The sequence below is a fragment of the Canis aureus genome, chromosome 3 (genome assembly GCF_053574225.1).
Source record: "Canis aureus isolate CA01 chromosome 3, VMU_Caureus_v.1.0, whole genome shotgun sequence".
Taxonomy (NCBI): domain Eukaryota; kingdom Metazoa; phylum Chordata; class Mammalia; order Carnivora; family Canidae; genus Canis; species Canis aureus.
The window spans coordinates 8,246,776-8,258,975 of NC_135613.1; the positions used below are offsets into that span (position 1 = coordinate 8,246,776).

At 40.4% G+C, this 12,200-nt stretch overlaps 1 protein-coding gene across 4 annotated transcripts in view; it reads left to right on the top strand.

Moving 5' to 3' along the window:
* The window catches only part of TANGO6 (transport and golgi organization 6 homolog), a 199,320-nt gene that overhangs the window by 11,672 nt on the left and 175,448 nt on the right, over window positions 1-12,200 (top strand). For all 4 annotated transcript variants that reach the window (XM_077888242.1, XM_077888251.1, XM_077888261.1 and 1 more), the window contains 3 exons: window positions 2,158-2,274; window positions 5,064-5,205; window positions 10,447-10,583. In XM_077888242.1, the coding sequence (XP_077744368.1) occupies window positions 2,158-2,274; window positions 5,064-5,205; window positions 10,447-10,583 (396 nt within the window). The remainder of the gene's footprint in view (window positions 1-2,157; window positions 2,275-5,063; window positions 5,206-10,446; window positions 10,584-12,200) is intronic.

A 12,200-nucleotide genomic window follows, 5' to 3' on the forward strand; every position in this document is an offset into this window, starting at 1 on the left:
TGTTTCGCCTGTTTCTTTTTATTTATTTATTTATTTATTTATTTATTTATATTTTTGAAGATTTTTTTTTAAAGATTTTATTTATTCATGAGAGACAGAGACAGAGAGAGAGGCAGAGACACAGGCAGAGGGAGAAGCAGGCTCCATCCGATGTGGGACTTGATCCTGGGTCTCCAGAATCATGCCCTGGACTGAAGGCGGCGCTAAACCACTGAGCCACCCGGGCTGCCCTGTTTCTTTTTATTTTCTGACAACTGTTGCAGGCTATGTCTTTAAGTCTCTGTTTCTTTCTTTCTTTCTTTCTTTTTTTCTTTTGCCTCTGTTTCTTTTTTAATAAAATGTGTATAATGATACCTGCCTTGGAAAGTGGTTGTGAGGATTAAGGATAATGTGGGTAAAGTACCTAGCCCAATCCCCAGTAGTGCTTATCAAAAAGTAATTACTACTAATATTAGTATTAAACTATTCATCTCTCCTTCATTAAGGTCTTGGGAAGATTAAATGAAATGAAGAATGTAAAGCACTGAGTACACTGCATAATTCAATCAGTGTTCCTTGTTATTATTAGCTGTTGGGGTATGCGCCTCTTTTTTTGCTGACATGGTAAGGATTTGAGTACCTGGATTGTAAAGGTGCCGTGGAGGTTACAGAAGCATTAGACATTAACCGAGTAGACAAGACTCTTAAGTAGAACATAGCAGGGACCAGTGCCCCTCCCATGAGAAGACCACCAGCATCAGTGTAGGAGCCTAGCCAGAGGAAGCTGTTGAGATATGAATTTATCAAAGGTCAGTGTGGCTCAGATGCAGGGAAAATCCTTAACCCCTGGAGCCAGATTCATAATGCCTACCCACCTCATTTCTTTGTCACCCTCCAAACTAGTCTTCTCTGTTTGTTTCCTTTTCTGTTCTCTCTCTTGCATATGTTCACAAATAGTTGTCTAAAAGTTGCTATCAGGCAGCCCAGATGGTTCAGCAGTTTAGCGCCGCCTTCGGCCCAGGGCATGATCCTGGAGACCTGGGATCCAGTCCCGTGTCGGGCTCCCTGCATAGAGCCTGTTTCTCCCTCTGCCTGTGTCTCTGCCTCTCTCTCTCTCTGTCTCTCGTAAATAAATAAATAAAATCTTTAAAAAATAAATAAATAAAAGTTGCTATCATCTGAGCAGTAACATGAAATTATGAGCTCCCTCCATGGCTTCATGTTTCGGGGAGCAGTGCACTGTGCTCTTCACTACAGGGTATGAGTCTGTACATTTCTATCAGTGCCTACTGCCACCACATCTCTCAGATAGGGGTTCTGGATTGACAGGTCTTGTTACTATGACTTAAGCAGTGCCCCAGAGTATCTAGAAGGAAGGAGAAAAGGGAAGCACACAGAAAGGACCAAGGAGGGAGATAAGAGAAGTTGCCAAAAGGGGAAACACAGCGGGTGTATGTTTTGAAGCTGAGCAAAGCCCCAGTGTTAGGAGCTCTTAGCAGTGCCTATGCTTCATGTTGCTAAATGGTAATGGGCATGACCCTAACTGCTTTACTGAGTAACCAAAGGGGGACAGTACTGGTGAGGCTCAGGGGAACTCAACAAATAGCACCCCTCTTTGCTGCCCAACTTCTGAATGAATTAAAAGCTAACCCAGTAAAGTGAGATGAGAACTCGGAATGTCACTTCTATTACTCCTAAGTGCAAAGTCAAGTATATGACTTAATTGATGGAGACAGCTGGGCTTTTTAACAGTGCATTCCAGAGTTAGACACCCTTACTGCTCATCCAGTTGTAAGGAGTATGGGGAAACCGCAGCACCTTCTGCTCCGCCATGGCAGGGGATAGGCCTCTGTAAAGTCCATGGCAAGGAAGAGCAGAGCAGAATGTGCACTTACTCCCAAGACATTAAAGGAGCTGAGTTGTACATGTCAACACTCACCAATAAGTAAGTATATTCCAAACTCACCAATAAGGTAAGTGCCTATGTGATCTCCTGCCCAGAGTGAGCAAAGGGATGGAGAAGGGGCTAGGAGCATTTTAGTATTATTACTTCCTCCATGTGGAAGGGAGCCAGAAAGAGAAAGAAGCCTGCCCTCCTGTCCTCTCATAAGTGTTTTTATACAGTATTGTAAACATTACCTTCTATTGCCTGCTAAAGCCAATACATGTTTCTTTTAGGTTTTAACAGAAGAGGAAAGAACCCTATCTAGGGAGGCCTTGAGAGACATCTTGGATCAAGCATATCAACCGTTAGCAGTCCGAGAATTACTCATTCTCCAGGGAGGACCACCCCAGGTATTTAGGCCTGAGGACTCTTGTGGGTGAATCATTAATGATCATGTGCAGAATGTTGTCTTCTCCTGGGAAATGTGATAATCTAGTTGAGTCTTATTTCATCCTTTCTTTATTTTATTTTATTTTTTTAAAAATTTTTATTTATTTATGATAGTCACACACAGAGAGAGAGAGAGAGAGAGAGGCAGAGACATAGGCAGAGGGAGAAGCAGGCTCCATGCACTGGGAGCCCGACGTGGGATTCGATCCCAGGTCTCCAGGATCGCGCCCTGGGCCAAAGGCAGGCGCCAAACCGCTGCGCCACCCAGGGATCCCTTATTTCATCCTTTAGATCACTAAATGATATTTGTAAAACAGTTACAATGATCCTTGGGATAATTTTTTTTATAAAGATTTTATTTTTAAGTAATCTCGACATCCAGTGTGGGGCTAGAAACTACACCCCCAAGATCAAAAGTCAAATGCTCTACCAGTGAGCCAGCCAGGCACCCTGACTGTCAGGATAATTTCTGTTGTTGTTGTTAGATACACAACTTTATTTATTTATTTATTTATTTATTTATTTATTTATTTATTTATATTTATTTATTTATTTATTTATTTATTTAGATTTTATTTATTCATCAGAGACACAGGAAGAGAGAGGCAGAGACACAGGCAGAGGGAGAAGCAGGCTCCATGCAGGGAGCCTGACGTGGGACTCGACCCCGGGTCTCCAAGATCAGGCCTGAGGCTGAAGGCGGTGCTAAACCGCTGAGCCACCCGGGCTGCCCTTTATTCTTATTTAATAGCAAAAAATCACAAGTGATCAGAATTATGCATTAGGATAATTTTTAAGGATTTTTCTATTAATGGAATGATGATGACTTTCCCCAAGAATATGGCCGTTTTATTTATTTATTTAAAATTTTTGCTTATTTAAAAAATTTAACTGGAATATGGCAATTTTATTTAAAATATATTTTATTCATTCTGAAACCAGAGCTTTATATATATATATATATATATATATATATATACACTAAAATTTGATTGTTTGATGATACATTCTTCTGGCAGAAGTACTTGGACATTTTATTCTTTGAATGGAGTCTATATAATCAAGAACTTAACATTAGGGCTATTGTTGGGACTATTTTATCTCCTTTGTTTGAAAAACATAAGAGTATATATTCTGCTAGGTGTAAGATAGTTCCTTTTTTCCTTAAAAATAATGATTTATCTGAAATGTTTTAATTTAATGATGGAGTTACCTATCTGCTTAAATATCTATGTTTAGTTATGGGTATAGAGTAAAGAGTGAGGGGCCAGAGGCATTAGTGGTAGGTCAGGAACAAGGACCAGCTGAAATTGGGTATAAAGATACCTTGTAGATGAAGTCATTTTCATCTCATCCCTAGAATATTACTGTAGCCTCCCACTGGGCTCCCCTGGCCTCACACCACTTTTCTGGATGACTCCACAGTTTGCCAGATTAAATCAAATGCATTATAAGAACATGGTGAAAAGCAGAGGCTCTGGACATCAACATATTAGGATTCAACCCCAGTGTGCAGTTATGTGGATTAGTAAACCTTTCTATCTCTGTTTCCTTAATGATAGGATAGTAGCTCCTTGCAAGTCCATTTTGAGATCATTTGGGAGTTATTTATCACAGTGCTGGCAAATCATAACCCCTTCCATAAGTGGTGATTATTAGTCTTCCTTAAATGAAAGAGGGCCTAGTTAGGATTAAATGTTTCTGTCACTAATTTTTATTTATTTTATTTTTTAATTTTTATTTATTTTTAAAGATTTTATTTATTTATCCATGAGAGACATATATATATATAGAGAGAGAGGCAGAGACATAGGCAGAGAGAGAAGCAGGCTCCATGCAGGGAGCCCAATGAGGAACTCGATCCCGGGACCCCAGGATCATGCCTTGGGGTGAAGGCAGATGCTCAACCGCTGAGCCACCCAGGCATCCCTGTCACTAATTATTATGTTCACGTAGTTATGTATCATGATTGACAGCAACATAGTTCAGGTCTAGATCCCAAACAGAGACCCCAGGTCTCTGTTTTATTCATGGTGGTTCCACAGAGCTCTCAGAAAGGAACACTTGAAGAAATTCAAGTATTTTTTTAAACAGCTGTGCCACAAGGAGTCAGAGTAGCTGAGACCATGGAGGCAAGGAACAGCTGCCCTCTTACTGTCACAAATTGTACTCTTAGTGATGAATAACTTTCATAGGACTCTTATATGGAAGCTAGATTTGATTGGAAGGGCTGCATTCAGAGATTGGTTACATTAACTTTGTGTTTCTAAAATCTATATTTCATTCACCTATGTGTTTGGCTATTTCTGGGTTTGAAATTTCACTTGATATTTCACTTGAAGTTTCGTGGTATTTCTACTTTCTCATAGGTGATACTAAAGGAAGTTTCTTTGTGGAAAAAAATGCTGTTCTTTTTTTTTTAATTTTTAAAAAAGATTTTATTTATTTATTTGAGAGAGGGAGAGAGCAGGAGAGCATGAGCATTGGAGAGGGAGAAGCAGGCTGCTCATCCAGCAAGGAGCCCGATACAGAGCTTGATCCCAGGACCCTGGGATCGTGATCTGAGCCAATGGCAGCCGCTTAACCAACTGAGCCACCTGGGTACCCCCAAATGCTGCTCTTCTGAAGTCTGTTTATCATACTGTTACTTGTCAGTATGACTCAGTATATATTTCTATATTTTAATGATTTCTACATATCCTATCTATTTTACTGACACTGAATTCATACCTTTTACTTCCTTTTTTAGTCCTGCATGGATGAGAAGACACAAGTTAGGTGTCGGGCCCCTGCCTGGCTTCGGCGTCTATGTGGACAGCTGCTCTCTGAAAGGTTGATGAGACCCAGTGGTGTTCAGGCAGTAGTCCGGGGCATTTTGGAAGGAGCAGGTGGTAAGAAATAAAATGTTTCTGTTACTTTGGTATCCAGTTTCCTCTGATGCAGGGTGAATTATTGGTCTTTAGCACTTGACTGTAAAACCTGATTGTGAATTATCTCTGCCTTTGTGGAGATTGAGGAGGTTCAATTTGGAGATTAAACCTTAATGAGCTTCTTTTACAGAAACTAATTTTCTTGCCATTTTTCTAAAACAGACGATTTTTCTAAAATAATCTGCTTATGTTGTTGAATAATATTCTTGGCTGTTTCAAATAACTTATAATATCAGAGGAAAACATTGCCCAGAACGTTTAAGTAAAACTCTCAAGAAAGGGCAGCCCTAGTAGCTCAGCGGTTTAGCACTGCCTTCAGCCCAGGGTGTGATCCTGGAGACCCGGGATTGAGTCTCCCACATCAGGCTCCCTGCATGGAGCCTGCTTCTCCCTCTGCCTGTGTCTCTGCCTCTCTCTCTCTCTCTCTCTGTGTGCCTCTCATGAATAAATAAATACAAATATTAAGAAAAAAAACCTCAAGAAAGTGTGAAATTCCCCAGGGGAAAGGGCTTTGTGCCAGGGCACTAGGAGTACTTCACTTCAGGACTTAAAATACAAAACACTTCTCTGAAGCTGGAGAGACCTTAGAGATGCACACTTCAGAATGAAATTGTGGATTCATTTCCTCAATTATATTCTCTAAGTCCACAGGAATAGAAAAATGTTGATTATCATGCTAAGCATGGTAGTCGTTTTTAATTTACATTTTTAAATTTTTTTCAACAAAATTATTCTTGTGCATAAAGAGTCAAATTGGTGTATAAGGCTTACGGAGAAAAATAGTCCTTGGCCCCATTCCAGTCCATCTCCCTTACCCAGAAGCAAGCACTTTGACCTCTTTTAGCAGGTTTCTTCTGGTATTTACCTCTAAGGCATTTACAGAACCTTTTAAATTTTTTTCATTTTAGGCAGCATTTATCATCTTCTCACCACATGTGGAAGAGGATTTTGCTCTCTTTTAGAACTCTATCACCACTCCCCTCAGACATACTCCATCTCCTAAATAGTCATGTCCTAATTTTGGTTAGGTTAATAGTCAGTGTTCATGTTCTTCTAACAGTATAATTATTATTTACAGCTGGGTTGTATAGTATGCCATGACTACTTTTCTTTTTACATAACTTTTGTACTTCTTGTAGTTAATAACCACTTGTTTGCTAGGTTTTTTATGTACCTCTCACTAATCTCTTCTCAGATTCTCTCACAGTTTAAGTCTCCTTTCAAATACACCCAATATTCTATTGCTTTGGTCTTCTTGGAGACATCTCTGTCTGAGTCTTCTCTAATCTGGACTAGTTATCTCTTGGACAGCAAACCTCCTGGGATCTCCCTTCACTTTTATCCTGGTGATTCCTTTGCCTTTCTTCTGTGTTTAGTCCCTTATCTCCTATATCCCATGCACATTCATTTCCTATTGCTGCTGTAACAAATTACCACACACTTAGTGCTTCTTGATGGAAATGATATTTATACTGGGCCCTGAAGGCTGAGTAGGACTTTATTAGCTGACAGTGAGAGAAGACTAACACATAGGCAAAGAGAATAGCATGTATGAAGGAACAGACATAGAAAAAGCATAGTGTTTTTGAAGAAGTTTCAGTGTGGGTAAAGCAGTGATGGCAGAGTGTGGTGTTCAAGATTTTGAACTTTATTCTGAGGGTAATGAGAAACCATGGAAGGTTTTAAGAAGGAGAGAAGTTGGATCAAATCTACATTTTATTTATTTATTTTTAAAGATTTTAAAAATTTATTTAATCATGAGAGATACATAGAGGGAGAGACAGAGACACAGGCAGAGAGAGAAGCAGGCTCCATGCAGGGAGCCTGATGTGGGACTTGATCCTGGGACCCCAGGATCACGCTCTGGGCTGAAGGCAGACGCTCAATCGCTGAGCCAGCCACCCAGGTGTCCCAAAACCTACATTTTAGAAATACCTATCTGGATGTATTGTGAAGAATGGGTTGGGTAAGAGCAGAAGCAGGGAGATCAGTTAAGCAGTCAACTGAGAGGTCTCAGTGGCGTGGATCAGTGCAGTGGCCGTAGAAATGGAGAAAAAGGAATGACTTGCAAGAGGTTTTTAAGAGGTAGCATTCCGGGGACACCTGGATGGCTCAGTTGGTTAGGCATCCCACTCTTGATTTCAGCTCTGGTTATGATCTCAGGGTCATGGGATTGGGCCCTGCGTCCAGTTCTGTGCTCAGTGTGGAGTCTGCTTCAGGTTCTTTCTCCCTCTCCCTCTGCTCTTCCCCCTGCTTGAGCATGCTCTTTCTCTCTCTCTCTCTCTCTTTCTCTTAACTAAGTAAACTTTTTTTTTTTTTTTTTAAAGAGCTAGCGTTGCCAGAACTTAATGAAGGGCTGGATATATGGGGAGGGAAGAGGAGAGACAAGAATCAATCTTGATTTTCCATTTCTAGTGTGGTAAATGTACCTTGGTCCTATCAGACAAATGTGAAGTCAACATGGTTGATAGATTTGGTCTAAAGTGACTCTGATGTTTCCTCCCTAGTTCTGCTGGCCTTTGCTTCTAGGGCTAATAAAATGAAAAATTATCAGTTACTTGAGAGAAGTTGCTACATGCAAATAGGTCCTTGCAAATCTTTTTCTGAAGAAAAGTTAGAGTTCATCCAAGGTCATGCAAATTAGAGAGCTGCAGTAAGACGCTTAGAGCCCTATTTTTTGCTATGAGCTTTTTTCCCCTCTACTTATGCATGTATATATTTTTTTGTTATCTATTTAAATCTTGTTTCTTCTCAAAACTGATTTGAGGCAATTTATATTTACTCACACATTTGCCATTTCTGGTGTTCTTCATTTCTTTGTGTAAATCCAAATTTTAATTCAAATTTCCTTCTGCCTGAAGAACTTCAGCATTTCTTATAGTACAGGTCTGCTGGCTGTGAATTCCTTTAGCTTTTGTTTATCTGAAAAAGTCTTTATTTCACCTTCCTTTTTTTAAATATATTTTATTTATTTATTCATGAGAGACACAGAAAGAGAGAGAGGGGCAGAGACATGGGCAGAGGGAGAAGCAGGCTCCACGCAGGGAGCCCGATGTGGGACTCAATCCCGGGAAGCCAGGATCACGCCGTGGGCCGTAGGCAGGCACCAAACCGCTGAGCTACCCAGGGACCCCTCACCTTGCTTTTCAAAAATATTTTTGCCGTCATTTTTGTCTTTGTTCCCCTACATGTGATAGATCTTTCTTTTTCTGGTTACTTTTAAGCATTTTCTCCTTGTCACTGGTTTTTAGAAGTTGATTATGATATTCCTTGGTATGGGTGATATTCTTCTTTTTCTCTGCTTAACATTTCTTGAGCTTGTTAGAGCTGAGTTTTATAGTTTTTATCATATTTGGAAATTGTTCAGACATTGTCTTCAAAATTTTTTTCTATCCTCTCTTCTCTCTAAAACTGTTTTTAAAAAAAATTTGAGCCCCAATGTGGGGCTTGAACTCACAATGCCTGAGATCAAGAGTTGAATGCTCTACCCACTGAGCCAGCGAGGTACCCCTCTTCTCTCTTTTTGGAATTTGAATTACACCTAATATTATGCTTAACGTTGTCCTATAAGTTACTGATGCTCTGTGTTTTTATGTTTGGTTTTGTTTTGTTTCTCAGTCTTTCTGTGTTTCATTTTGGGTGATTTCTTTTGCTATGTGTTCAGGTTTATTGATTTTTTTCTTCTGCAGTGTTTAATCTGCTGTTAATCCCATCCAGTGTATTTTTCATTACAGATTTTTTTTTTTTTTTAAAGAGAGAGAGAGAGAGCACAAGTGGAGGGGAGGGGCAAAGAGAAAGGGAGAAGCAGACTCCCTGCTGAGCCTGGCGTCCCTAGAGTAACCTTTAATCTGAGGTAATTTGGCCCCACTTCTAAGCCAATAGCATTCTGAGATTTTACTTAATGCCCTGTGTATATATTAGGAGGCCTTTCCATGCACACTAGTGGGAACACAACCTGTTTCCAGCCCTTGTGAACTTTATTATTTTTTTTTTTTAATTTTTTTTTTAATTTATTTATGATAGTCACAGAGAGAGAGAGAGAGAGAGGCAGAGACACAGGCAGAGGGAGAAGCAGGCTCCATGCACCGGGAGCCCGACGTGGGATTCGATCCCGGGTCTCCAGGATCGCGCCCTGGGCCAAAGGCAGGCGCCAAACCGCTGCGCCACTCAGGGATCCCCCTTGTGAACTTTAGGGACTTTTTCCCCTACTTCTTTCTGGTGGTTCTTGCCTCAGCCTTGTTTTTGTTTGTTTGTTTGTTTTGTGGGTTTTTTGTTTGTTTATTTGCACATATACACAGGTTATATACTATACTAAAGATTTGAAAGAGGACACCTCTGCAGATCTCTGGAGCTCTCTCTTTACATACCTCTTTTCTGGTATTTTACTCTGAAAATTCTAGTTGCCTTAACCTCCCTGAACTCTGAACCATGTTTCTTTTTTTTTTTTTTTTTTAAAGATTTTATTTATTTATTCATGAGACACAGAGACAGAGAGAGGCAGAGACCCAGGAAGAGGGAGAAGCAGGCTCCACGCAGGGAGCCCGATGTGGGACTCGATCCTGGGACTCCAGGATCAGGCCCTGGGCTGAAGGCAGGCGCTAAACCGCTGAGCCACCTGGGCTGCCCTGAACCATGTTTCTTTAACTGAACAAGATGCCAGGCTTTGTTTGGGTTCCCCTTTGATGTGTTGTGGCCTCCAAGCTCTCTCTAAGCAGTAGGCTAGGGCATTCATGGAGCTCACCTTGTTTGCTTTTTTTTGTCTCAGAGGTCATTGTCCTGGGCTACTTGTCCTGTGTCTAAAAACTATTGTTTATAAAGTTTGTCCAGTTTTCCAGTGATTTAAAGAAGTAAGGTAAATCTGGTACCTGTTACTGTATAGCTTTGGTTTAAGGCAGTTTAAATGACATGATGAATATAAAGAGACATAATAATAATAATAACAACAATAATAATAATAATAATAAAAGTAATAGACACTGAGAAGCAGCTAGTATTCAACCTCTGTCAATAATAACATTACAATGAATAAGTGCTCTTTTTTCCTCTGAACTTCCAGAAACCAACATGGAAAGTGCCAAGGGGTAGATTATCTTATTAAAGAAAAAAACAATTTTTAGTAGAGAAGAACACTTTTGCAGAAATTTTAAGGACTGTATGGGGGAACTAGTAGGAGTTTTTGACCTCTCTGTCCATCACTGACAGCTGGGGCCGCTGGCGGTAGTGACGCTGAGGCAGCGGCTGCTGATTGGAAGAAGTGTGACTTGATTGCAAAGATTTTGGCCTCTTGTCCCCAGCAGTCTCTTTCACCAGAGGATTACTACAGGGATATCTGCCCCCAGGTAAACACTTGTGTTTCTTCTCACTGTGTGAGGATTATCTGCTTATTCACAGAAAGGAGACTCTAATGCTTCTCTAAGGTGGAGGTAAAAGCAATATAATAGGTTTTTCTGTTTGGTGACAGGCCTTCTTAATAAGTGAATAAACACCTATGGAAGAGACCCACCTAATTGTTATGTTTAAGAATGCCTCCCTATTGTCAAATGAGTAGCCCAGCTTGCTCTTTTTTAATCTTTTATTTATTCATTTATTTTTTTTTTTAAATTTTTATTTATTTATGATAGTCACAGGGAGAGAGAGAGAGAGAGAGAGGCAGAGACACAGGCAGAAGGAGAAGCAGGCTCCATGCACCGGGAGCCCGACGTGGGACTCGACCCCGGGTCTCCGGGATCGCGCCCTGGGCCAAAGGCAGGCGCTAAACCGCTGCACCACCCAGGGATCCCTTTTTTTTTTAAAATTTTATTTATTTATTCATGAGAGACAGAGGGAGGTAGAGACACTGGCAGAGAGAGAAGCAGGCTCCATACGGGCAGCCCAATGTGGCTCAATCCAGGGACTCCAGGATCAGGCCCTGGGCTGAAGGTGGTGCTAAACTGCTGAGCCACCCAGGCTGCCCATGAGCTACCTGGGCTGCCCCCCCAGCTTGCTCTTAAGAGCTGGAATAAGAAACTAAAATTTCATCTTGTTCATTATCTTTTCTGTGTGTTTTTAATTAGTTAAAAAAAAGCAGGTATTAAATAAACAAGGTAAATTAACATGGTATTCAACTTAAAAAGCACAGAAGAGTAAACAGAAAAATAAATCTTCATCTCATTTGGTTTCTAGTCCCTCAGAAGTAGTCACTGTTGGGATCCCTGGGTGGTGCAGCGGTTTGGCGCCTGCCTTTGGCCCTGGCCCGGGGCGCGATCCTGGAGACCCGAGATCGAATCCCATGTCGGGCTCCCAGTGCATGGAGCCTGCTTCTCCCTCTGCCTGTGTCTCTGCCTCTCTCTCTCTCTCTCTGTGTGTGACTATCATAAATAAATAAAAATTTAAAAAAAAGTAGTCACTGTTACTAATTTCTTATTTATTGTCTGGCAATATTCTGTATATTAATGTGTATCCAATTATATGTGTATCTGTATATATATTCCAATTTTTATCCAAGTAATAATGTATACACACACTGTTTTTCATTTTGCTTCTTTAACTTAACAGTGTATCTTGGAGATCATTTCATCTAGAATCATTTCATATAGTTACCTCATTCTTTTCATAGCTATGTAGTATTTCACCATATTAATCTACCATAATTTATTTAACTAGCCTTCTCTTAATGGGCATAAGTTGTTTCCATTCTTTTGCTACTACAAATCATGCTGCAGTTAATGTCTATAAATATTTATTTATTTATTTATTTATTTATTTATTTATTTATTTATTTAAAGATTCTATTTATTTATTCACGAGAGACACAGAGAGAGAAAGAGGCAGAGACACAGGCAGAGGGAGAAGCAGGCTCCATGCAGGGAGCCCGATGTGGGACTCGATACCGGGTCTCCAGGATCACGCCCTGGGCTGAAGGCGGGATTAAACCGCTGAGCCACCTGGCTGCCCAATTTTTATTTTTTTAAGAGAAG